Raw genomic sequence first — 27,290 nt, forward strand, 5'->3', positions numbered from 1 at the left:
AGGGATGATGCTCAGAAGCCGCTAGAGTGGCGCCCTCTGTGTTCTTTGGGCTTAACTGTCAACTTTTAGGTTCTGAATATTTTTTAAGTCTACAGTTCATTCTCATTCACCCTCCCATAGCCCATGGCAACCACCACTCTACTCTCTGCTTTTTTGACTTTGACCATTTTAGTTTGCTTATATAAATGACATCATGCAGTATTTCTCCTTCTCTGTCTGGCTTATTTCACTGTAGCATAATGTCCTCTGGATTTATCCACGCTGTCATTAACTAGAGAGGTTAGCTTCATTTTAGACTGAATGATATTTCATTGTATGTATATTTTGCATCTTTTTTATCCTTTCATCTGTCACTGGACACCTAGGCTGCTTCCCTTTCTTGCCTGTTGTGAGTAGTGCTGCAGTGAACATGGGAGTGCAGAGCTCTATTCGAGGTCCTGATTTCAATTCCTTTGGATAGTAGTGGAACTGCATAGAATATTATGTGTTATTTTTGCTTTTTGAGGAACCTGGATATTGCTTTCCATAGTGGCTGTACCAATTTACATTTCTACTAGCAGTGTTGAATATGTATAGTTTACTAAGAAAATTGCAAACTGTCTTCCAAAGTGGCTCTACCATTTTGCATCACCACCACCAAGGAATAACAGTTCTTGTTGATTCACATCCTTACCAGCATTTGGTGTTGTCAGTCCTTTGGATGTTGACCATTCTGAAAGGCATGTTGTGGTATCTGCTTGTGTATTTTAATTTGTAGTTCCCTAATGGTATACCTAGATAGCATATTGAAAAACAAAGACATTACTTTGCCAACAAAGGTCCATCTAGTCAAGACTATGGTTTTTCCAGTGGTCATGTATGGATGTGAGAGTTGGACTGTGAAGAAAGCTGAGTGCCAAAGAATTGATGCTTTTGAACTGTGGTGTTGGAGAAGACTCTTGAGAGTCCCTTGGACTGCAAGGAAATCCAACCAGTCCATTCTAAAGGAGATCAGTCCTGGGTGTTCTTTGGAAGGAATGATGCCAAAGCTGAAAGTTCAGTACTTTGTCCACCTCATGCAAAGAGTTGACTCATTGGAAAAGACTCTGATTCTGGGAGGGACTGGGGGCAGGAGGAAAAGGGGACAACAGAGGATGAGATGGCTGGATGGCATCACTGACTCGATGGACATGAGTTTGAGTGAACTCTGGGAGATGGTGATGGACAGGGAGGCCTGGCGTGCTGCGATTCATGGGGTCGCAAAGAGTCCAACATGACTGAGCAACTGAACTGAACGGAATGGCATATGAGGCTGAGCATCTTTTCATATGCTTGTTTGCCATCTGTGTATCTTCCTTGGTGAGGTATCTAATCATATTTTTTGTCCACTTTTATTAGATGTTAATTTTCTTCTTAATTTTTAAGAGTTCTTTGTATATTTTAGATTAGAGCCTTCATCAGATATGTCTTTTGCAAATATTTTCTCCCAGACTATGGCTCATCTTCTTGTTCTCTTGGTGTATTTTTATAGAGCAGAAGTTTAAAGGGAATGAAATGTAGCTTATCAATTATTTCTTTCATGGATCCCCATCACTTTTTTCTATGATGAAATTTTTATTGATTGATTGATTGGTATATGGTACATGGGGTCTTAGTTCCCCAATCAGGGTTTGAACTCACACTCCTTGCACTGGAAGCACCATTTTTCTTTAATTTTAACTTTTTATTTTGTGTTGGGGTATAGCAAATTAACAATATTGTGACAGGTTCAGGTGAACGGTGAAGGAACTCAGCCATCCATATACATGTATCCATTCACTCCCAAACTCCTGTCTCATCACATGCCACATAACACATAACCAAAATAATTAAGAGTGATAAATAAAGGAGACAAAGAGATAATGCTCAATAACAATATGATCATCTGCTTGTGCAAAATTAAACACCCTCAAGTTACCAAGGCTTACAAGATTATCTGACACTATCCCTCTCTGTAGAAAGTAAATATTTATTTAATTAAAATATTTATTTTTTGACTGCTCTGGGTCTTAGTTGTGACACTCAGAATCTTTTTTTGCCATGAGCAAGCTCTTTAGTTGTGGCATGTGAGATTTTTAGTTGTGGCAAATGAATACTTAGTTGTGGCATGTGGGTTCCAGGTACCTGACCAGGGATCAAACCCAGGCAGGGAGCACAGAGTCTTAACCACTGGATCAACAAGGCGGTCCCAAAATAAAGATTTTAGAACTAACCTAAATCTGATGGCTCAGATGATAAAGAATGTGCCTGCAATGCAGGAGACCTGGATTCGATCCCTGGGTTGGGAACATCCCCCGGAGGAGGCAACCCACTCCAGGTTTCTTGCCTGGAGAACCCACATGGTCAGAGGAGCCTTGGCAGGCTATATAGTCCATGGGGTTGTAAAGAGTTGGATATGACTGAGCAAATAAACACAAACCTTAAATCTGACTAAAGAGAAGGAATATATCAACTCTTTTTCTCTGACAGCATAACATGTATCTTGAATTCCTTGATTTGTGCTGCATTTTCCTAATCTTATATCATTTTGGGGACTGAGACCCATTTTGCCCAAGATTTGCTAGAGGGTAGCTGCTCAAATGTTGTAGGAACATGCATTTCTGAGGAGGCCTTTAATCAAGCGACAGAAGCCAATATAGGAACCTCCATGAAGGAGGACCGAGGAGACAGTCACCCCTGAATATAAGGGTCACCCAAAGACTAAGAAGAAGAATCTCAGATCAGTAGAAAGAGCAGTCCCAGGCTGTGGTAGATGTAGTGAGGATGATGCTGAGTAAGAGGAGTCCAGAAGGACTCAAGTTGCATCCCCACTCTCTGTTTGCTGAGGCGCCAATGGACTGTGATGTAACGAGAATCACCCTGACTTCCAACTTGGAATTCTCAAGGAGACTAGGACCTTGATGTAAGACAAGCAACTTAATAAACCACAAAGCGGAGTTACAGGATTTGTCGCGTGTCGATGTGAGGACCTGAAAGTGAACTCACAGTAGCACACACTGCATCAAAGGAGGCCCTGGAAAATCTCTGACACTGTGGTCCCCAGGAAGCTCTGGGCACAGATGTTAGGGTGATTTCAGTCTGGAAAGGCTCAGCAAGGTGAGACCTCTGTCTGATACGATCAGCCTCATTTTCGCAGAGGGAGGGACCTGAATCCAAGGAGAACCTCACGTAATAATGCTGAGCATTAGAGGGGACCCCTGGAGAGAGAGCCAAACAGACTTCTGTAAATTCTTAGCCCTAAGAGACCCAGAAGAGCTACTTCTGAGTGGTCCCCTCATTCGACCTGTGTGATCCCAGGGAGGGCAGGGCCTCCTCTAGCAGAATTGGACCCCAGATCTGCAGAAGGAGGCATCTTGACCATAACCGGACTTAAAGTGAGGACCGTCGGTACTAGTGAAAGGGCCTCCCCCAAAAGAGGGAGGCTTACAGAGTGGCACCCCTCCTGACAAGCAGAGATGCTCAGAGCAGTGCCCTGACTCCCCCCACTAGGGACTTCGAGAAGCAAGGGCTTTGTTTGGAGGCTGGAGGACTCGAATTCATAGATGGAGGCGTCCCGAGTTCTGATAGGCTGTACAGGGTCGACTGTGAGACAGGATCCAGGGACGGATGAATACTGAGCTACCAGGGCTTCCGTAGTCCTTGCCCCTGCCGTCATCCCTGGGAAACCCCACGTAGAACCATATGCCCCGCCTCTCCACTTCCGCTTCTGAAGCGAGGCGGTCTGCCACTTGCTGTGGCGTCTGTTCTGTGGAGATTGATTGTCTAGGACGCGTCCAGAGCCAAGGTGAGGACCTGAATGTAGCTGAAGGGAATTTCCCAACCTCTCCCAGTAATAAAAGTGACCCAGCCTCATCCCACCCCTGTAATACGCAGTTTCACTGGCCCTGTCCTGAATTACAGGGCCGAGGCGCCATCTTGTAGTTGCCACCTGGAGGGCCACAGTGGGTCAGGCGGCTTTGTTTAAAGAGGGCGGTCTCTTTAGGCGATGGGAGTAGTCTTGTTCTCAAAAGGTGAAAAGATGGGGCCTTCAGAGCTCACAGGGGTATCTGCTTCCAAAGAGGTGACTACACAGAGGCTCCTCCTGCCGCCACTGCTGCAGGGACCCGGAGTAGCGGCCCCCAATCTTTTTGGCACCTAGGACCGGTTTCTTGGATGACAGTTTTTTCATGGGGTGGGGTGAGCTGGTGGGATGGGGCGTGACAGGGTGGACAAGGGAGGGTGGGGTGGCATGGTGGTAGGGTGGGTTAGGGTAAAGGGGTGGTTTCGGGATGCTTCAAGTGCATTACATTGTTACTTTATTTCTGTTTTTATTACATCCACTCCAGTTTAGGTCATTAGGCATTAGATTGGGAAGGTTTGGACTTCTACCATATGGGTCCAAATTACCATAGAGTAATTCAGGCTGAGAGAACCCATCATTTTTGTGGTGGGGGTGGTGGCAGGCACTGGGGTTAAGGGACGTTCAGGTAGAGAAAGGCATTTATATAAAAGGGTATGGATCTAGAGAGTATTATGTATGCTACGTGAAATAAGTTAGAGAAAAAGAAACTATATGATTACACTTCTATGAGCAATCTGTAAAACAGAAACAGTTGTGATGCAGAGAAAAAAAGGAGGTGGTCACTGATGGGAGTTAGGGTTGGGAGTGTGGGGGAGGAGAGAAATAGATGAGGAAGATTAAGATGTACAAACTACTAGTTACATAATAAAATCAATGGGTTTGAAAGGTAAATAAAGAGATAGATAGATAAGGTAACCCCATTAGGCATAGGGAGGAGTCTCAGCCTTAGAAGAAGTCAAGCTAGGACCTTCAGTGCTAGTCAGCAGGCCTGGGATCCAAGCGGATTGCTGCACTAAGGAGCAACCCCCACTCTCAGATCTGGGCATCCCCAAACAAGGTAGCTGGATATGGAACCCCCAGCATCTCCTCTAGCCACTCAGGGAGGTGAGAGCTTTGCCTTGGGGCATGTAGACTCGGGTCAGCAGAGGGAACACTCCCAAACCCTACCCAAACTGGAGGCCAGAATCCTGAGTGAGGACTGAGGGAGCCCCTGACTCCAGAACTGGGGCAAGGGGCGGGGGTCGAGAATCCTGCCCTTGTGATTTGCAGCATAGCCCCAGATCAGTTTTGGCAGGATGTGGCTCACTCTGTCACCTGTGGTCCCAGAAAGGTGAAGACCTTTTTGCAGGGTCTTGGACTCAGATTGACAGAGGGCAGAGTCCAGGAAGGATGCAGAGTCGAGGGGAAGATCCATACACGGTAGAGAGAGCCACATCTGATGCCACCTCAGCTGTCAGCCCCGGGGGTCCCAGGGAAGAGCTGGCCAGTTCTGGTGCCCCTGACTTCTGCCTGTGGGGTCCGAGGGAGATGAGGGCCTTGGTTTCAGGTCCGGCTGCCCAAGTCAGCAGAAAATGAGGAGTCCCAGGCCATGAGAGATGTTGAGGCACCAATTCTATGTGAAGAAGGAGACAACTGACTCCCCTAGAACAGAGGAGCCCACACAGAGTGCCACCTCTGCTGTTGCCCTGGGAAGCTCAGTTAGAGCTCTCAGGCGGAGATGCCCTCTCATTTTCTCCAAGAATGGTCTCAGGGACATTGGGGTTTGAGTCTGATGGGTGAGGCCTCATTCAACATAGGGAGGAAGCCCGGTTCCTAAAAGGAGTCACAGTGGTAACACTGAATGAACATGTGAGAACCCCACCCAGAAGGAAGTGAACCACATAGTGACATCACTCCTCTCAAACCTGGGAGACCCAGGCATGGGGACCAGATGACCCCCACTTGCTTCTCCCCAGAGCCTGGCAGGGAGGTGAGGAACCTCGTTGATGGGGGTATGGGTTCAGGTCCGCCACTGGAGCATTCGCAGCTAGTACCAGGAGCCCAGAAGAGGACCTAAGAGTTGAGGGACCATCCAGCTACCCCGTGACAACAGAGGGCAGTGCAGAATCTCTTCCTGATTGTCTGCATCAGGAGTCCACACACAGCTGTAGCTAGAGATTGGGAAAATGTCACTGCTTTCTAGTGGGTCTCAGGAAGATGGGGGCCTTAGTAGGAGGGAAGAGATCTCAAGTCAAGACAGATTTCCTGGTCCTGCCAGGAGTCACTGTAAGGACCCAGAGAGATGACTTAGATGAGCACCTACCCAAAGCAGTGGGGCCCACAAAGTCCCAGCCCCTATCAGCCATGGGACACCCCAGGCAGAGGTTGCCAGATGTCACCCCTCACTTCCAGCCCCAAGAACTCAGGGGGATGTGGGCCTTGATCTGAGGCCGGAAGACTCAGGGTGGACTAAGAGAGGAGCATAGATCCCATTCAGGTAAGGGCGAAAGGGGCCAGCTATGATGGAACAGCAGAGTCCCACAGAGTCCAGCCCCTGCTGCCATCCCAGGGAGGTCAGGGACGGGGTGACTGGAGGTGGCTCACTCTTTCTTTCACCTTGGGAACCTCAGCATGCTCAGGTCAGCAGAGGGTGAATTTCTAACATTTGCCAGGACTCACAGAGAAGATGCTAAGGACCGGTGGGAAACTCCCAGAATTCCTCTCATTGTCACTCCTTGGTGCCCCCAGGCATACATGGCGGGCAGAAGTGTGCCTCACTCAGAGCTAACAGGGAATTGAGCGCCTTAGTCCAATGGGTCAGCAGAGGAAGGAATCTTAGATTTTGCCCTGAGTAAAATCTGGGGACCTTGCATGAGTAGCACCCATTACAGGGCCTCAACCTCCTGCTGCAGCTCTTCAGGCCCCAGAGACCGTGGGCGGCAGGGCCAGGTAAGGCCACCCTGGCTTTCCCCATTCGATCTCAGGGAGCTGTTGGCTTTGCTATGAGGAAAGGTCCTCAAGCCAGGAGAGAAAGGAGCCCTCAGATCCTCCCAGGAGTTAGTGGGGACTGCGAATGAGGACTGAAGGTAGCATGCTCCCCCTTCCAGCTAATCAAATGAACACTAGAGTCTTGCCTGATCCTCTGCTGAGGCCCCTCATTTCTTTGTGTCATTTCTAAGGGAGATGAGGCTCTTCACCTGAAGGGGCAGCACCAGAGGCAGGAGGGAAGGGCCCACACCTTTGGTGTTGACAAGATGAGGACCCTGAATGGTGGAGAACTGAGTTCAGGACAGAGCAGGCCCCCAGAACTGCCAGTGCCACCCACCCCTACAGTATCCACAACTCGGTTCCTTCTCATGGGTCCCAGGGAGTTTTGAGGTGTCACCTTTCAAACGGCACATGGCAGGGGTCCCGGCCCCACTAAGAGCTGATGTGACAGTTGTGTGTGTGAATGAAGGGAACCAGAGAGGGCCCCACTCCCAGGATCTTCTGTCACTGGAGGCAGCCACAGGCAGGCTGTGGCCTGAGGCTGGCTTGCTCTCACTTCTTACACCGGGTTCTCAGGGGATAGGCTGACCAAGAACAAGAGGCCAGTGGTTCCTGGAGTAGGGCTCTCAAGGAAAGGGGCAGAGCAGCCTTATTCCCTCCATGCTGAAGGAGCTCATCCACTCATCTTCTCTTCTCCAGGTTCCAGCATCACCTACTTGCCTGCCTGCTTCCCTGCCCGCTGTGCCTGCTGATAGTCATGCCTCGGGGGCAGAAGAGCAAGCGCCGTGGGCGTGAGAAACGCCGCCAGGCACGCATGGAGACCAAGGATCTCGGGAATGCTCAGGCTGCTGCCAGCCCCACCCCTACTTCTGGGAGTACGCCCCCGGGCTCCCCACCTGCCGGTGCGGGCCAGAAGCCTCAGGGAGCTGCAGCCACTAGCTCTCCTGTTGCAGGGGCTGCACGCCCAAGATCTAAAGCACGTGGCAGGGGCCAAGTTGAGGAACATGAAAATTCTTCCCGGGCCTCAACCTCTGCTAAGACCGCTCCTCCAGATCCTCTGACCAAGAAGGCAGGAGACTTGGTAAATTTCCTGCTTGATAAGTTTAAGATGAAAGAGCCCATTATGAGGATAGATATGCTGAAGCTTTTTCACAAAAGGTACAAGACACGCTTCCCCGAGATCCTCAGGAGAGCAACTGAATGCATGGAGCTGGCATTTGGTCTTGAATTGAAGGAAGTCAAGCCGAATGGTTACTCCTATACCCTGGTCAGCAAGATAGGCCTCATCAGTAATGAAGTGCTGAGCAGCAGCAGTGAGGTGCCGAAGAATGGGCTTCTGATGCCTCTGCTGAGTGTGATCTACCTGAATGGCAACCGCGCCTCTGAGGCTGATGTCTGGAAGTTCCTCAATGTTCTGGGCATCTATGATGGAAAGCAGCATGTAATCTTTGGGGATCCCAGGAAGCTCATCACGGAAGAGTGGGTGCAGCAGAATTACCTGGTGTATCGTCAGATTCCCGACAGTGATCCCCTGAGCTATGAGTTCCTATGGGGCTCAAGAGCCTACGCTGAAACCAGCAAGATGAAGGTGCTGGAGTTTTTGGCCAAGATCAATAGTACCGTCCCCAGTGCTTTCTCGTTGCATTACGCTGAAGCTTTGAGAGAAGAAAAGAGATCCCGAGGCAGATCTCTAGTTAGGTCTCGTGGTGCTGCCAGGGCCACTGCCCGCTCCAGGGTCCCACCCAGATATCTGTCCAGTGCCCAGTGAGTTCTCAGGCAGCAGCTTCACTTTGTTTGACCAATACTGCCAACCTTTTAAGAAGTGAGAGGCTAAAGTAGGGCTGGAAAGTTCATAATACTTATCTTCTTTGTGTTCCTATTTTACGCTATTACCTTTCAAATGTTTCATTTCCTAGAATGTTTGTTTAGATTCAGAATCCAAGTTTATGAATGACATGGATCACAGATTTGTTGTTGTCTGTCAGATCTAAGAGTAAGAGTTTTGGTACTGTGTAGTGTAATTCAGAAAATCCTTCATCTTTTGGGGATCAATTTTCTTGGAAATGTGAAAGAATGTTGTAGTTTTAAAACATATGAAAATCAAGTAAGCTGTAGTCAAGTTTTGACTTATGTTATTCACCTTTGTCTCTCTATAACATTCAGTAGTAACCTTAGCGATATACTTAGATGTTGTTAGCTTATTCAAGAATGCCGATAAAAACAATAAGAAACTACATTCCTTGCTTGGTGGCTCCTTTATTCCCATCTTTACTTGAGCATCTGCTCTTCAGAAGGTTCTGTGCTGGTGGGGGTGATGCAAAGATAAAGGAGACCCTGTACCTGCCTGTAGATGTGTTGAGTATATGAGCAGTGATTCCATAAGGAAGGTGGTGTGATGATCTAAGACAAGTGACAAAAATCAGGGAGGATGCTGGGGAGGGAGTTGGGATGAGAGCAGTGAGGTATGAATTCTCTCAGCCTTTATTCTCTTAAACCAAAACTTTGAGGTTTGGTATTTTGGCCAAGGTCAATGGTAACATTCCCAGTGCCTTCCCACCCGATTATGAAAAGGCTCTGAGAGAGGATGACGAGAGAGCCCAAGCTGCAGTCAGGGTTTATAGTCCTGCCAAGGCCAGTGTGTGCTCCAAAGTCACATCTAGCAGTCCCTCCAGCCCCTAGTCAGGTCTGAGGCAACTATTTCACTGCGTTCGACCAACACTCCCAGCCTTTTAAGTTGTGAGAGGCTAAGGTGGGGCTGGAAAGCTAATCATAATATACATCTTCTTTGTCTTCCTGTTCCTTCCTGGGAGGTCATTTTAAGTTGGCTGCGTGGTGGGCTGGATGAACCTGTGATAATGGTGAGCCGAGCCGAGATCCCTACATGGTGGCCCTCAAAGTTGGGAGGCTGAGACTGAAATGAGAAGCTTCCCTGAACAGTTACCCTGAGATTGTGAGTCAACCAGAGGGAATCTCCACCTGGGGGAAAGAACAGAAGGTGTCCAGTGCTCCTGCCCCAGTGCAGGTGAACACAGTCCACAAACCAGGTGTTTGATGCATATTACTCTCTCCTTTGTGATGGGATGTTGAGACGTCACTGTGCTGGCACTCTGGGCCCTGAACAGAAGAAGCCCCAGCACACTCCAAACATGAGGGTATCTCGAGTGTAATCTAGTAGACCTCTTGAGCGGGGCTAGATTTTAGTGGTGGTGAAATACATGAAAATCGGGGTGTTTTGTCGGGAGGGCTTTGGGAGGCAGGGGAATTACTGGTCCTTGACACACATTCTATAAGGTTTTGCATTGTATCCTGGTAAAACACTTGCCTCTAAATTCAATAACATATTCTCTGATAGAGAAAATTTACATAGGATTACTTGTTTAGTTGCTAAGTCGTGTCTGACTCATTGTGGGCCCATGGACAGTAGCCTGGCAGGCTCCTCTGTCCATGGAACTTTCCAGGCAAGAATACTGGAGTGGATTGCCAATTCCTTCTCCAGGGGATCTTCACAACCCAGGGATTGAACTGACATCTGGTTGTCAGGTAGATTCTTTACCACTGAGCCACTGGGGAAGCCCTGCAGTTTCTTGCTAAGCAGAAGTTTGATTGACTTAGCTTTCTTTGTTTAGAAGACCACATAGTCTCTAGTTTCTCCTGGGTAAAGAAAAATTCCCATAGATGAAGGTAGAAATTCCCATAGATTTTCTTCTGGTGTGAAAATAAGCATCATAAGGCCTAAACATTGCCAGCTGCATTGCCAGGTGCTTTGCACAAGCTACATATGTTCTGATACTTCTGTTAGACAAGGCTTATCAAATTCACTTAGCAGACAAAGAACTTCTATTCTCCAGGCTGATAAAGTGATGGAACTGAGTGTAGAGCCTGGTCTGAATTGCTCTAGAGTCCATAATGCTTCACTCCTCCCAGTCTGAGGCTGACATATTGTCAGTTCATTTCTCTTCACACTGCCTGGTCACAATCCCCCTGCCTGGCCGTGATCCCCCTCGCTATGGGGGGATACGAGAGCACTCCTGTGGGGTCTGAGAGCCGCTATGGAAACCAGCAAGGTAGAAGCCCTGGAGTTTTTGGCCAAGGTCAACTATACTGTCCCCACTGCATTCCTGCCCCCATTATCAGGCGACTTGGAGAGAGGACGTAGAGAGCACTGGAGCCAGGGCTGCAGCCAGGGCTGGCACTTCTACCTCGGGCAGTGATGGCCCTACTGTGGCCAGTGCCCAATCCATGGCCGCATCCAGCCACTCGTCTCACCTCTAGTGTGGTCTGAAACTGTTCTTCACTTTGTGATCAGAAAAGCCTGTCAACCTGTGTTCCTGATATGCGTCAATAACTTTTTGACTTATCCTTTTCTTGCGGGGGGTGAGGCGGTAATTTTCAAGTGATTTTCTTTTCAGTACTAAGTTTATTTAGATTCAGATCATAAGCTTATGAATGACATGGGGTCACACACTTATTGCTGTTTACCAGACTTAGAAATAAGAATTTTGCTTTCTGAAATACAAACTGAAAAATTTTAAATCATCTGTGTGATCCAGAGCAACATTACATGGCATTGGAATAGGGGTATCCTTGGTAATGTGAAAAACCCCACACTAAGATAGGATAAGAAAAGAAAAAAAAATTTAAAGTGGTTCAGTTATGGGTCTAGCTTACTGTATTCAGTCTCTCATTCCTAAATTTCAAAGATACATACCTTTTAAATTTTGGAGCATATATAACTTTTGCATTTAGGATATACTTAAATTATTAAAGAAAATGTGGGTTTATGAAAATGTAAAGTGATGCAGCCACTATGGAAAACAGTATAGATGCTCATAAAAAAATTGAAAATAGAACTACCATGTGATCTGGCAACTCTACTCCTGGAAATTTAGCTGAAAGAAATGAAGCCAACACCTGGAAAAGATATCTGCACCCCCCATGTTCATTGAAACATTATTTACCATAACCAAGTTATGAAAACAACATAACTGTCCATTAATGGATGAATGGATAAAGATAGTGTCACATAGACACACACACACACACACACACACTCTCATCCTCACTCAGATATTATTTAGCCAATAAAAAAAAAGGAAATCTGGCCATTTGCAGCAACACAGTTGCACCTTGAGGGCATTATGCTAAGTGAAATAAGTCAGACAAAGACAAATACTGTATAATCTCACTTATATGTGAAGATTTTTGAAAAATGAACTCACAGAGAATAGATTAGTGGTTGCCGCAAGTGGGGGTTGGAGGATGGATGAAATGGGTGTAAGTGGCCAAACGGCATAAACTTTCACAACTTTCATGTACAAAATAAAGAAGTCCTGGAGATATAATGTACAGCATGGTGACTAGTTAATCATTGTTGTTGTTAAGTCGCCAAGTGTTTTCCTACTCTCTGCAACCCCATGAATTGTAGCTTGCCAGCCTCCTCTGTCTAGGGAATTTTTCATGCAAGGATACTGGATCCAGTTGCCACGTCCTTCTCCAGGGGATCTTCCTGACCCAGGAATCAAACCCTCATCTCCTGCATCAACAGGAAGATTCTTTACTGCTGAGCCACCAGAGAACCCCATAGTTAATAATACTGTATTGTATATGTGAAAGTTCCTGGGAGAGTAGATTTTTTTAAAGTGAGGTATAGTTGATGTGGGCTTCCCTGGTGGCTCAGATGGCAAAGAATCTGCATGAAAGACAGGAGACCTGGGTTCAATCCCTGGGTCAGGAAGATCCCCTGAAGAAGGGAATCGTTACTCACTCCAGTATTCTTGCCTGGAGAATTCCATGGACAAAGGGGCCTGGTATGCTACAGTCTATGTGGTCAAAAAGAGTTGGACAAGACTGAGCAACTAATACTTTCACTTCATTTTCATAGTTGATGTACAATATTTTATAAATTACAGATGATTAACAAAGTGCTTCACAGTCTTTAAAGGTTATGTTCCATTTACAGTTATTATAAATATTGGCTATATCCCCTTTGTTGTACAATATATCCTTGTTGCTTATTGTATACATCCTAGTTTGCACCTCTTAGTCTTCTGTCCCTGGCCTTCACCTCCTGCTTGCCACTCCCCGCTGGTAACCACTAGCTTGTTCTCTATATCTGTGAGTCTGCTTCATTCCCCTAGTCTTTTATTTTTTAAATTCTCCATGTCAGTAGTATCATACAGCATTTGTCTTCCTCTATCTCACTTATTTCATTAATACCGTCCAACTATTTACTAATTAATAGCATAATACCCTCCAACTCCATACATGTTGTTGAAAAATTGCAAAAGTTCATTCTTTTTAATGACTGAGTAATATTCCATTATGCGTGCACACACGCACGCGTGAGTGTGTGTGTGTGTAGGTTGTATACATATAGATTACTTTTGTACCTTGGCAAATGTCAGTAATGCTGCTATGAACATTGGAGTGCATGGAATTTTTGAATTAGTGGATTTTTTGTTTCATTTTAAACAGTAATTTAAAGTTTATTCAAGCTTTAATGCAGGTTATTGTGACTTTAAGTTAGCATTACATGGCATACTTCTGAGTCCATTCCTGAAAAATTCTGTTGTACTCATCTCTGTCTGTTTTATAGATCTATGCAACCTCTGGCACTGGGGAGGGGGTCATTGGGGTTCGGAACACATAGCAGGGAGCAAATGGATACCAGAACTGTAGAAATCATGGAAGCAAGAGACCACAGTGATTTTAGAGTAGCGAACCGAGTGCTGCCATTAGTGTTCATGTCTGGATGATAAATTCTGTTGCAAATGCACCCTTAGGTAGTGTGAAGGGGTAGCCTTTAGGGAAATGAATTGGCACAGAGAATACACTGCCTCAGTACGGGCTGCCGTTCTTTTTCATAATTGTGGTTTCCCAGTGAAATGTATCATCCCCAACTGGACCTGTAGAATACTGTGCTGGAGGGTCCCTGGCCACCTCACTAAGTTCCTTATTAATCCATTTCAGCGCCACAGTCTGTGCTTTTTGTCTGACTCCTCACTATCAGTGTGTGAAGGTCCGGCCAAAACTCCTGACTATCTGGTGGCTGGGAAGGATTACCTCTTCATCTCACACTGGCTCTGCCAGACACAGGTGCCTTCTTAATAAACAGGGAGGTTGGACTGGGGTGGGGTCACTGGCAGAGAGTAGATGAGGCTGGAGGGGAAGGGGAGACGAGCAGTGGAAACCCTTAGACTCAGACAAGCATCGAGTACCTGACGGAGACCATCCAAATTAGGGGGTTCTTTTTTTTTTCAGATACACACCCGGGAGTGGGTTTTCTGGGTCATTTGGTAGTTCTCTTTTTAGATTTTGAGGACCCTCCTTACTGTTATCCATGGTGGCTGTACCAATTGACATCCCCACCAACAGTGTACAGATCTTGTGCACATGCTCGCCAACATTTGTTACTTCTGTTCCTTTTGGATGATAGCCCTTCTGATAGGCATAAGATAATACCTCATTGTGGTTTAAATTTGCATTCATATGATGATTAACGATGTTGAACATCTTTTCACGTGCCTCTCGGCCATTTGTATGTCTTCTTTGGAAAAATGTGTATTTAAGTCTTCTGCCCATTTTTTTAATTCTTTTTTTAAACTGTTGAGTTATGTAAGCTGTTCATATATTTTGGATATTAACCCCTTATTGGTTATATCATTGGCAAATATTTTTTCCCATATAGTAGGTTGTCTTTTCATTTTGCTGATGGTTTCCTTTGCTGTGCAAAAGTTTTTACCTTTACATACATCTCATTTATTTATTTTTGCTTTTATTTTCCTAGCATTAGGAGACAGATCCAAAAAAATATTATTATCAATTATATCAAAGAATGGCCCACTCATAGTGCCTTCTAAGGGTTTTATAGTTTCCACTCATATTAGGTCTCTAATCCATTTTCAGTTTATTTTTGTATATAGTGTTAGATAATGTACTAATCTCATTCTTTGACAGCAACATGTCAAAGAATAAGATTAGACCCTAAACACAACTTGGTATTATCAGAAAACTAAATATGCTTTTACATTTGAGCCAGTAATTAGAGTTTTCAGAAAGTAACCCTGAAGAGCCATCCACAACTTTATGAAAATACTTACATATCCATGAACATGTTAACTGAAGGAACATGATATATATCCACAGAGTGGAGTACTCTACAGCTATAAAAAATAATGAGCATGATCTTTGTAAACTAATATGGAGTGCTTCCATGATAGATATAGATATATAAAAGAATGTGGGAGTTTGGGGCTAATGTCAATGATACCAAGTGCAGTGCCTTCGCATCCTGGTATGAAGAAGCTTTGAGAGCTGAAGAAGAGCGAGCCAGAGCCAGAGCTGCAGCCAGGGCTCCTACAGTGCCAGGGCCAGTGCAATTTTCAGAGCATGTCCAAAGCTCCTCCCACCCCTAGTGAAGTCTGAGCAGATATTTCACATTGCATTTCAAGACAGCAAGCAATCTTCCAACTAGTAGAGGGCCAAGGTATTTCTCATGGAAACACAGCATATAAAGTATTTGTGATCCTATACAATATGCAAAAATTAGAGGTTTTTCTTTTTTCTGTTTTTAAATGTTGTTCCTTTTAATAAAATATGTGTTTAGCTTCAGAGTCTAAGTATACTAATGGCACAGCTCTCCCTTGTACTGCAGATTATCAAGTTGAAAAATAAGAATTTTCATATTACATAGCACAGACTGAAATCCTTGAATCATTTCTTGTCATTTAGAATAAGAAAACATGATATTGAAATATGGATTTTTTGCAAGAATGGAAATTATTCCACAGTGAAGTCTGTGTGATTACCAGATACAGAAAAAAAAAAAAGTCTTGAGAGGTATTCACTTCTTGGTTTGTTTTATTCCTTATAGTCTTTCTTTGTAAAACTGAAGTGTATATACCTGGATTGGCTTAGCTTATTTAAGAATGTGGGAGAAGTGAAAACCCAGTAAACTTTACTTCTTGCACACTTTCACTGTAATTCTTCAAATATCAATTTAGCATCTGTTCTTTGGAGGCTTCTGAGTAGTATTGGGGATGCTAAGAAAAATAAACCGAACCATTTCCTATAGAAGTCTAGAGTCTAAGAGAACAATTCATATAAAGTAGCTCGTGAACAAAGATCTAGGGGCCCAATAAAAATGAGGTGTAAGGAGGTGAGGGGATTGAGGGCTTCCTCATGAGGAGTCTAGTGTAAATACACTGAGGCAAGGCACTTGGAGACTTTAGGACAATAAAAGTCTGGCAGTGGAAGGTAGTTTTAAGTTAGGCTACAGGTCTAGCCCACCAGGGAGGCTGTGGAAACACTGAATAGGGGTCAGACCCTCAGATGGCGGGTCTCAAAGTTGAGAGACTTAAGACTGGAATGGAACAATTCCTGAACAATTACTTTTCAATTATCAGGCTTCCCAGGACACTTAGTGGTCAAGAATCCACCTGCCAATGCAGGACATGTGGGTTCATTCCCTGGATCAGGAAGATCCCCTGGAGGAGGAAATGGCTACCCCATCCAGTATTCTTGCCTGGAGAATCCCATGGACAGAGCAATCTGTTCAGTCCATGGGATAGAAAAGGGTCACACACGACCGAGTGACTAAACAGCAACATGAGTAGACCAGAGAGAAATACCCCCTGGGGAGGGGATGGAATGTGCCCTGTGCTCCTGTCCCAGTGCCCGTGAACACAGTGCACAACCTAGATGTTTCATGCACATCATCTCCAAGGAGATTCTGTGCAATAAATGTAATAGTGGAATGAAACTGGAAACTCAGAAGCCAGTGGGCTGACACTGTGCTGTGACTCATGGAAACAGAGCTCATTTTATTGAAAGGGCATTCCATTCAGCATTTTTGGCTACGTTGATAATTCCACCAAAGTCTGTGAGGTGAGTCTATTTTAGGTGATGATGAAATTGATGAAGATAAGGGCTTATTTTAGTTACTTATTTATTTGGCTATGCTTGCTCTTATCTTTGGCATGCATGATCCTTGATCTTCCTTGCAGCCTGCGAGTTCTTTAGTTGCAGCATGAGGAATGTTTCAGTTGTGGCATATAGGATCTTTAGTTGTGGCATGTGAACTGTTAGTTGTGGCAAAGCTGTGGCATGTGGGACCTAGTTCCCTGATCAGCAGTGGAATCCAGGTCTCCTGCATTGGGAGTGCAGAGTCTTAACCCCTGGACCACTAAGGAAGTCTCTAGGAGTTGTTCAGATGAAAGAGCAGCCGGGAAGGAAGACAGAATTAGTCTCAGAATCAAATTTAGATTCTTTGAATTTCTTTCAGTTAAAAAAGTACCCCCACACTCAAAATACGATCTAGTAATGGAAAGGAAAGATTCTTTCTAAACAGCATTTTGGACTGATTTGGTGTTTCATGTCCGAGAATGCCACAGATTCTCTGACATCTCCTGGATTTAAAAGATTCCTCAGGGTCAGTGGTATCCTCCAGGATGAAAATAACCATAATCATAGTAAAAACAGATATTGTGTAAAGTCCAGTGTGGTCCAGGCAGTGTGCCAGGTGCTTTAGCTACATGCCACTAGCCCTACAAAAGCCACTTCACCTGAGGCTCCCCGAGTTTGGGGATGGACCCAAGTCCTCACAACTGATAAGAGACAGAGCTGGGACTAGAGCGCTGGTCTGAATTTGTCCACAGCATGTACCCTTTCATTGTCCCAGCCTGAGGTGCTCATGAGTCAGTTAATTCACTGTCTTCTAGCACTCCAACATGTATCTTGAGTGACAGAAAGAAGGACTCTGTGACGGAAACACTGGGATGGAATACATAGCCAAGGCAATACAAACACCAAAATAATTAAGAGGTGTGAATAAAGGAGAGAAGGAGATAATGCTCAGTTAGCAAATGATCACCTGCATGTGGAAATTCAGACACCCTCAAGTAATCGAGGGCTTACAAGATTATCTGGCGCTATCCTTCTATGTAGAAAGTAAACATTTTATTTGTTTTAATTAAAAGTAGTTATTTCTATTTATTTTTTGACTGCTCTGGGTCTTAGTTGTGACACTTGGAATCTTTGTTGCCACATGCAGGCTCTTTAGTTGTGGAATGTGAGATTTATAGTTGTGGCATGTGGGATGAAGTTACCTGACGAGGGATCAAACCGAGGACCCCTGCATTGGGAGCGCATAACCACTGGACCAACAGGGAGGTGCCGAGAGTAAATATTTTAGAACTGCCCTAAATCTGGTGACTCAGATGGTATAGAATGTGCCTGCAATGTGGGAGACCTGGGTTCGATCTCTGGGTTGGGCACAATCCCTGGTGGAGGGCATGTAACACACTTCAGTATTCTTGCCTGGAGAATCTGCATGGACAGAGGAGCCTGCTGGGGTCACAAAGAGTGGAACATGACTGAGCGATTAAGCACACACCCTAAATGTGGCTGAAGAGCAGGAACATATCACCTCTATCTCTTTGACATCATAACATCTGTCCTGAGTTCCTTAATTTCTGCTGCATTTTTCTAATCTTACATCACTTTTGGGACTGAGACCCATTTTCTCCAAGATTTGCTAGAGGGTAACTGCTCACTGTTTGTCGGAATATGCAATCCCCAGGAAGACTTTAATCGAGAAGCTGATATGGGAACCTCCATGAAGCAGGACTAACGAGACAATCACCCCTTGATATACTGGTCACCCAAAGACTAAGAAGAGGAATCTTAGCTCAGTAGAAGGAGCAGTCCCAGGCTGTGGTAGATGTAGTGAGGATGCTAAGCAAGAGGAATCAGAAGGACTCAAGTTGCATCCCCATTGTCTATTCTCAGAGGCCCTGATGGACTAGGATCACATGAAGATCATCCTGACTTCCAACTTGGAATTCTCAGGAGACTAGGACCTTGATGTAAGACAAGAAGCTTCATAAAACAGAGTGCAGTTACAGGATTCGTCATATGTCAATGTGAAGACCTGAAAGTGTACTCACAGTAGCACACCCTATAAAAGGAGGCCCTGGAAAATCACTGATGCTGTCGTCCCCAGGAAGCTCTGGGCGCAGATGTCTGGTTGATTTCAGTCTAGAAAGTTTTAGCGAGGTGAGACCTCTGTCTAATACAATCAGCTGCAGTTTCGCAGAGTGAGGGACTTGAATCCAAGGAGCACCTCACATGCAATGCTGAGTGTTAGCGGGGACCCCTGCAGAGGGAACCAAACAGAATTCTGTAAATTCTTAGCCCTGTGAAGCCCACAGGAGCTACATCTGAGTGGTCCGCTCATTCAACCTGTGTGATCTTAGGGAGGGCTGAGTCTCCTCTAGCCAGATCAGAACCCAGATCTGCAGATGGGGGTGTCTTGAACATAACTGGACATAAGGTGAAGACCATCAGTGCTAGTGAGAGGATCTCTCCCCCAACGAAGGAGGCTCACAGAGTGGCAACCCACCTGACAAGCAGAGATGCTCAGGGCAGAGCTGGCCTCACACCACTAGGCACTTGGGAAGGCAAGGGCTTTGTTTGGGAGCTGGAAGACTCGGGTTCATAGGAAGGGGCATCCTGGGCTTTGATACACTGCACAAGGAGGACCAAGGACGAATGAATACTGAGCTACTGGGGTTCCCGTAGCACACTGTCCCTGCCGTTATCCCTGGAGACCCCACGTAGGACCTTACGCAGCACCCCTCCACTCCCGCTTTGAAAGCCAGCGGATTGACCGGTAGCCGCGGGGACTGTTTGGCGGAGACTCAGTGTGCAGGACTCGTCCAGAACCAAGGTGAGGACCTGAATGGAGCTAAAGGGACTTTCCCAACCCTCCCAGTAATAAAAGTGACCCATCCACATCCCACCCCTGTGATATGGCTCTTATGAGTCCCTCGGAGCTGTTGGCTGAATGTGGTCTAGAGTGTCTGAGGCTAAGGCGTTGGTCTGTGGGAGTAGGCCCGGATTCTATCCCCGGAGGAGCTCAAGGACCTAGATGAAAGCCCTGAGGGCTGATGAGCAGACTTCGACACCGTGAAGGGGGCCACACTGAGCGGCCCCCCTATACTGGGCTCTAGGATGCCCCGGGTAGAGCTGGCCAACTGTGGTGCCCCCTGGTGTCCACTGGAGGTGGTTTTGGGGAAGTGAGAGCCTTGCTGTAATGGAATAAACCGAGTTCAACAAAGGGACCTAGTCACCAACAATATTAATGGCTGTGACACTGAGTCAGGATGGGGGCTCCTCCCATAAGAAATGGAGTCACAGAAAGCGCCAGTCCTATTTTGAGGACTGGGAGAATCGGGCGTTTTGACATGACATTTCCCAGATCATCTCAGGGAAGTGAGAGACCAGGTCAAAGTGGGGAGCGTCAGGTTGGGAAGGGAGAGTTTCAGGTTCCCTTGTGGGATGGTGAGAACCTCTGGGGCTGTGGGGATGTTCCACACCACATCATTCAGACCACATCCTCCCTGTCATCATCCCTTTGAGACCTCAAGAATACATGGCAGTTCCCACTGCGGGCTAAAGGGGAAAAGCAACTCCCCTCAGACCACTCCGCCCTGGTCCGAGGGGTGTGGTCAGCAGATTGAGAAATTTTAGACCCTGTCATAAGTCAAATGTAGACCTTGGTTGCTTCTGTGTACTGGCTATTGTAAAGAGTGCTGCAGCGAACATTGGAGTACAAGTGTTTTTTAAGTTACTGTTTCCTCAGGGAATATGCCCAGTAATGGGATTGTTGGCTGATGTGGTAATTTTAGTCCTAATTTTTTATGCAGAGTGAATTAAGTCAGAAAGAGGAAAGCCAGTATTGTATATTAACACATATACATGGATTTCAGAAAGATGGTACTGATGAACCTATTTGCAGGGCAGCAGTGGAGATGCAGACATAGAGAACACACTCGTGGACACAGTGGGGGAAAGAGAGGGAGGGACAGACTGAGAGAGTAACATTGAAAACATACACATTACCATATATGAAATAGATAACCGGTGGGAATTAGTCGTATGACACAGAGAGCTCAAACCCAGTGCTCTGTAATAGCTTAGGGGAGTGGGATGGGGTGGGAGGTGCGAGGGAGTTTCAAGAGGGAGGGGACATAAGCTATACCTATGGTTCATTCTTATTGATGTGCGGCTGAAACAAACACAATACTGTAAAGTGATCATCCTCCAATCAATAGTAAATACATTTAATTTTAAAAAGACATAGAGAAGAAAAGAGAAGCAAAAAAATACTATAGGCCTTGAATTGGGATCTGTGTGGGACCACAGGGACATCAACCTGCCTGTAACAGCACCTGTTCTTAGAAGACTGTGTTTGGTAAGATAAGGTCATCTTAACTTCCTCCTGTTGGGACACAGAGTGATTGGCTTTTACTATCACCCAGGCATCAATTCAGGAGAAAGTGGAGCTTCTCTGCCAGGAGCCTAGTTGAGGAACCTGAGTGAGTACTCAATGCATTTATCCCAACCCTTGGATTTCAGCCCAGGAAATCTCAGGGAAGGACTGTCAGGTTGAGCATCTACTTCACTGCTTTATAGCAAGTGTAGGGGAGGGGAAATGTCTAGTCTGAAGGTGCAGCCACCAGTCAGCAAATGGAGAATGGTGCCCAATGTTTTAAGGAGCCAAGGTAAGGACCTTGAATGATGATCCCAGTGAACTCGGGATGGAAAAAACCCTACTGAGCTCTCAGCACTGGGTATCCCCTTATAGAGAGGTGGACTGAGGCATCCTTTCACTTGCTTCTGGATCATGTGGAGGTCTAAAGTGTCTGTATCAGAGTAGCAGAGAGAAGGGTGCCCAGGCTCCGCCAGGACTTGACATGGTAATACTAAAGATGAGCTGAGAGGACCCCACTGCTGGGACCTGCTGTCACCTCAGTAAATCCAAAGCACGGCTGAGAGGATGCAGAGGAAATGTCTAAGGCCTCTGTTCTTCCTCTGTGGGATTATGTGGCGACAGGTTGAGCAGGAAAACAGGAGGCTTGTGGGTTCCTAGGGCAGTGTCCTCAAGGACACCTGCAGAGGTGGCCTTTGATTAGGCCAAGGTAGAATCTCCCTGTTTTAAGGTGCTCATGTCACCTCATTCTCCATCCTCCAGGTGCCCCAATCTCCTGTCTACTGGCCCAGAATCCTGCCTGTGGTCCCTGACCACAGCCATCATGCCCCGTGGGCAGAAGAGTAAGGTCCGTGCTCATGAGAAATGTCACCAGGCCCGGTCTGAGACCCAGGTTCTTCATGATCAGGCCACCACATCTCGAGGAGAAGAGACCACCTCCTCCTCCCTTCCTTATTCAGAGAGTGCTCCCTCAAGCTTGTCTGCTGCTGGCACCCCCAAGGGGCGTCAGGGAGCCCAAGGCACCACCAGTGCTGCTGCAGGTGCTATAAGATCTGGTGGTGGTGGCACAGCATGCTCGAGATCTGGTGTAGGTGCCAGGGGCCAAGTTCAGGAACGTGAAAATTCCTCCCAGGCCTCAGCTGCTGCTGCGAGCTCTCACAGAGATCTTCTGACCAAGAAGGCACAGATGTTGGTGCAGCACATGCTGTATAAGTATAAGATGAGGGAGCTCATTAAGAGGTCTGAAATGCTGAAGGCAATCGGTAGAAGGTACATGAAGCAATTCCCAGAGATCCTCAGCAGGGCCTCTGAGCACATGGAGATTGTGTTTGGCCTGGTGCTGAAGGAAGTCAGGCCCAACAGTCACTGCTATACCCTGGTGAGCAACCTAGATCTCAGCGACAGTGAGTCTATGAGAGGTGACTTGGGGTTGCCTAAGAATGGTCTTCTGATGCCTCTGCTGAGTTTCATCTACCTGAATGGCCCCCGTATCTCTGAGGAGCACATCTGGAAGTTACTGAATATTCTGGGCATCTATGATGGAAGAAGGCACTTCATCTTTGGAGACACCAGGAAGCTCATTACAGAAGATCTGGTGCAAGAAGAGTACCTGGAATACAACCAGGTGCCTGGCAGCGATCCCCCTCGCTATGAGTTCCTGTGGGGTCCTAAAGCGCTTACAGAAACCAACAAGAATAAAGTCATGGAGTTTTGGGCCAAGGTCAATGATACAGTCCCTGATGCCTGCCTGGCGCAGTATGAGGAGTCTTTCAGACAGGAAGTAGAGAGCACCGGGGCCAGAGCTGCAGCCAGGGTTGGCACTTCTGCCTCAGGCATGGCTGGCACTTCTGCCTCGGGCATGGCTGGCACTTCTGCCTCGGGCATGGCTGGCACTTCTGCCTCGGGCATGCTGCCACTTCTGCCTCGGGCATGGCTGGCATGTCTGCCTGGGTTACTGCAGGCATGTCTGCCTCGGTCTGGGATGGCCCTTCTGCTGCAGCCCAGGCTGAGTATCTTGCCTCAGCCAGGCCTGGCATTTCTGCTGCAGCCAGTGCTGGCCCTTCTGCCTCGGCCAGTGCCCACGCTAGGGCCGTATCCAGCCACTCATCTCGCCCCTAGTGTGGTCTGAAGGCCGTTCTTCACTTTGTGGTCAGAAAAGCCTGTCAACCTGTGTTCCTGTTGATTCCCTGCTCCGCCCCCCCTAGTTTTCAGTTCTTTGTTTTTTCAACAGAAAGTTTATTTAGGTTTATAATACAAGTATTTGAGTAAAATGGGTCACACACAGTTTGCTCTATGTGAAATTTATGAGTAACAATTTTGTTTTTTGAAATGCATATTGGAAATCCTCATATCACTTTTGTGATCCCGGATGAGAATAACATCACTTTAGGATAAGAATATCCTTAGAAATGTGAAAGACACCACACTAATAGAGGCTCAGAACATAGATACATAGAGAGAGAGCCAAAAGCTCTTCAATTTTTGGTTTGCTTTACTCTCTTTTTAGTCTCCCTTTTTGTAAATATAAAAGATATATGCTTGGATCTGCTTATGGTTTTCAAGAATGTTTGAGAATATAAATTAAAGCAAATGATTTATTTGTGGCTCTTCTTTTACACAAACATTAATTGAGCATCTGCTTTTAAGAAGTCTTTCATGCCTGTACTGGCAATGTTTAGTCAAAGAAACTCCCAGTTTCTGCCCATTCAATTATAGTTTCCAGGGAAGCTGTCATTCTATGGAAGAGGCTGAGAGACTCTCTACTTCAAGAAGAACAAAAAAAAAGCAGGGTAAAGAGCGGGTGGAGAGAATGTATTAATTTGGTTTCATTGCTAAGCAGAATTTTGGCTGATTGGGGAGGTTGGGTCATTTTTTTTTTTTCTTTTGGTTAGAACACTGCATAGTTTCTGACATCTGATAGGTGCAAAAAAAGAAAAGAAACCCAGCTGATGTAACATCTGAGGTCAAGATCATCGTAATAACTGCAATTGCCCCTAATTTCTCAATAGAGACAGGTGCTGTGACAGATGCTTTCCATAAATACCTGACAAGGCAGGGTTTATCAAACTCACTTCACAGTGGAGAGCCCAAGGCTCATAGAGCTCGAGTTTGGTTTTGTGCCAAAATACTTAAGGCTGGTAAATGACAGAGCTAGGACTAGACTGCTCTAAACTACTGTAGCGTACATACTGTTCTTCTCCCCCCACCCTGAGACATACCCTTGTCTTGTCTTTTAAACAAGTACTTTTAACATTTGATATTTCATTTCCCTTGTGGCTCAGCTGGTAAAGAATCCTCCTGCAATGTGGGAGACCTGGGTTTGATCCCTGGGTTGGGAAGATCCCCTGGAGAAGGGAAAAGCTACCCACTCCAGTATTCTGGCCTGGAGAATTCCATGGACTCCATGGACTGTACAGTCCATGGGGTCACAGAGTCAGACGTGACTTTCACTTTCACATGGTAATTCTCTCTTTTGGACTTCCCTCATGGCCCAGGGAAGTCCAGATGGTAAAAGCCTCTGCCAGCAATGCAGGAGACCCTATTTAGATCCCTGGGTTGGGAAGATCCCCTGGAGAAGGAAATGGCAACCCACTCCAGTACTCTTGCCTGGAAAATCTCATGGACAGAGGAGCCTGATAGGCTATAGCCCATGGGGTCACAAAGAGTCGGACACGACTGAGCAACTTCACTTTCACTTCTCACTTGTCCTTTTTCTTATTTATTTATTTGGCTGTGCTAGATCTTAGTTGCAGCACATGGGGTCTACTTCCCTGACCAGGGATCGAACCTGGGCCCCCTGCATTGGGAGCCTGAGGTATTAGCCACTGGACCACCAGGAAAGTCCCCACCCTGTAACTTTTATTTCAGTGTTTTTCTCAGTACTTCGAAATTTGTCCTAGGTGATAAAAAAGAATGTCCTTGTGCTCAAGCTACTGCATCAGAATGTGTAGCCAGAGCAGTAAGAATACCAAATATATTTAACCAGAAATGCATATCCCTTATTCAGTACTCATAGATAAATGAAAGAGACGATATTCAGTGACAGTATTAGCATGTGCATTGGCCATGTTAGATAAGCTCTGAAGACCAAGGGCTCTCCATATCATGCTTACAGTCTCTTGTCTGTAGAAAGTAAATCTACCAGAACAGAAATGACATGAGAATCTTCCCCTGGCTGATGAGATAGATTTATGTACTTTTTTCCTCTGATGGATGACCACCTATCCTGGAACTCCTGCCTTGGGCTGTAGCTTCTCCATCTCCTATCACTCCTGGACAGGGACCCATTCATTCTCCATAGCATTGCAGAGCAAACACAGTTCAAGGGTTTGCAGAGATGTGGAATTTCCCCAGAAGCCTTTAATCCAAGACACAGAAAGCAAGATGAGGGCCCCATGTAGGAGGATTGAGGAGAGCAACACCCCAGAATATGGAGGTTGGTCACTGGAACAGCACTCCCAACTGCTCTCAGTCACAGGGGATCTCAGAACTGTTGGGCTAAGCATGGCCTCGCTTATTCTTCAGGCTTCTCAGAGACCTAAGAAACTTGGTCTTGGTGCAGAGTTCTGAGGTTGGTAGAGGAGAGAGGATCAATCTCTCAGAAATGACAGTGATTAACCTGAATGAGGGTGATGGAAAGATACAGCCCCATAGTAGGAACCTGTAAAGATATACTTGTCCTTATTGGCAAGTATACGAAGTCCAGAACAATCCGGGCTGCTGTAGTTAACACTTTCAACTCAGGTCCCGGGAAGGTAGGGATTTTGGGAATCAGCAGAGCCCTCAGCCTCAGATCAGCAGAGAATAGAGCCCCAGGAAGGGTGCAGAGTCAAAGTGAAGACCCAGGGTGTGGATATGGAAGCCCCTCAACTCACAGCCAACAGGACTACACTTAGCTCATCTTCTCCAGTTAGCCCTGGGAGGCATAGGTAAGTGCTGGCCAGCTCAAGGGCCCCGTGACTTCTGCCTGGTTGGTGTCAAGGAGATGAGGACCTTGGTTTATAGGCGGGCTGTTCATCAGAGAGTGGAAATCCCAGGTATGACAGTGGCACACTCTTGTCTGAGGAGTGCGGCAGGCAACTAGCCCATTACAATAAATTCTTAGAAAGTCCTGCAAATGTAATGGGCCCTGGGAGGGAACAGGCAGGGCTTTCAGACTAAGTTTATCCCTTATTTTCTGAAGGTGAATGGCTTCAGGGCCTTAAAGTCCTTGGGCTAATGGGGAGGCCTCATTTAGCTGATGTAGGGTACCCAGTTCCTAATAGTGTTCAATTGATGGCACTGACTGACAATGAAGGATCCCTCTCAGAAAGAAGGGGGCCACGGAGGGCACTGTCCCTGTTAGGTCTTAGACTGTGCCACTTAGGCCTGGTGACATGGTGAGTCCTACTCACTTCCTCCCAGAGGATCACATGGAGGTAAGGAATCCTGATCAAACAGAGCGACCACAGGTCAGCAGAAGGATGATTTCCAGATTGTACCAGAAGGCAAGGACCCTGATGACTGAAAAGACCATCCATCTCAAAACAATGGGGGCAGAACACATTGCTTCCACTACTGTTAGCCTCGGAAGACCACAGCCTGTTGTGGCCCGATGAGGCAAACTCCACTTCTTCCTTGGGGGTCTCGGAATTGGGGGCCTGAGGGGAGAAGCTTTAAGGCAAGTCAGGGAATATTTCCAGTTTGTGAATATTTCCAGGTTATTTCCAAGTCAGAGTGAGGATGGTAAAACTGTCTAAACATACATACCAGGATGGCCACAGAGAATCTTCCCTACTGTCAGGCTAGAAGGCCACAGGTAGAGTTGTCAGGCCAAGGGGCCCTTCAGCTCTGACTGAAGAGTAGCAGGAAAGTTAGGGTTTTGGTCTGATGGTGGTGGTCCCATGTCAACAGAGGGGGGAGTCTTGGGCTTGGCTGAGAGTCAAATTTGGGACCCTGAGAGGAACCACCTGTCATCCTCAAGGAGCTTGCCACAGCTTTCATTCTTGTGAGACTATGGGGAGGGGTGGCTAGATAAGGCCACTCTGATTTCCTCCTCCAGGCTCACAGGGAGGTATCGGTCTTACTATGAGGAGATAGGCCTCAGGTCAAGAAGGAGGGGATTCCCCAGGCCCCACCAGAAGTCAAATTGTGAAGCTCGAGTGGAGACTGAGGGGTCTACTCATCCCTGAATAGAGGGTACAAAGGAGAGTC

General features: G+C 46.4%; 2 protein-coding genes across 2 annotated transcripts; both read left to right on the top strand.

Annotated features, from left to right (window-relative positions):
- The first annotated feature begins 3,703 nt into the window (after positions 1–3,703).
- On the top strand, positions 3,704–8,925 carry LOC113887630 (melanoma-associated antigen B1-like). The gene is made up of 2 exons (XM_027534804.1): positions 3,704–3,802; positions 7,526–8,925. The coding sequence occupies exon 2, from the start codon at positions 7,584–7,586 to the stop codon at positions 8,592–8,594; it is 1,011 nt and encodes a 336-aa protein (XP_027390605.1). The 5' UTR covers positions 3,704–3,802; positions 7,526–7,583; the 3' UTR covers positions 8,595–8,925.
- Positions 8,926–21,887: 12,962 nt separating this feature from the next.
- Positions 21,888–23,249, top strand: LOC113887885 (melanoma-associated antigen B4-like). The gene is made up of 2 exons (XM_027535141.1): positions 21,888–22,930; positions 23,122–23,249. The coding sequence occupies exons 1-2, from the start codon at positions 21,922–21,924 to the stop codon at positions 23,214–23,216; spliced, it is 1,104 nt and encodes a 367-aa protein (XP_027390942.1). The 5' UTR covers positions 21,888–21,921; the 3' UTR covers positions 23,217–23,249.
- The last annotated feature ends 4,041 nt before the right edge of the window (positions 23,250–27,290 follow it).

Source organism: Bos indicus x Bos taurus, chromosome X, assembly GCF_003369695.1.
Source record: "Bos indicus x Bos taurus breed Angus x Brahman F1 hybrid chromosome X, Bos_hybrid_MaternalHap_v2.0, whole genome shotgun sequence".
Taxonomy (NCBI): domain Eukaryota; kingdom Metazoa; phylum Chordata; class Mammalia; order Artiodactyla; family Bovidae; genus Bos; species Bos indicus x Bos taurus.

Excerpts from the sequence above, each read along its gene's own strand:
- LOC113887630 (XM_027534804.1), top strand. The coding sequence starts at position 7,584 with ATGCCTCGGGGGCAGAAGAGCAAGCGCCGTGGGCGTGAGAAACGCCGC.
- LOC113887885 (XM_027535141.1), top strand. The coding sequence starts at position 21,922 with ATGCCCCGTGGGCAGAAGAGTAAGGTCCGTGCTCATGAGAAATGTCAC. Across the intron at positions 22,931-23,121 it reads GGTTGGCACTTCTGCCTCAG|CCAGGCCTGGCATTTCTGCT; the intron begins GCATGGCTGGCA and ends ATCTTGCCTCAG.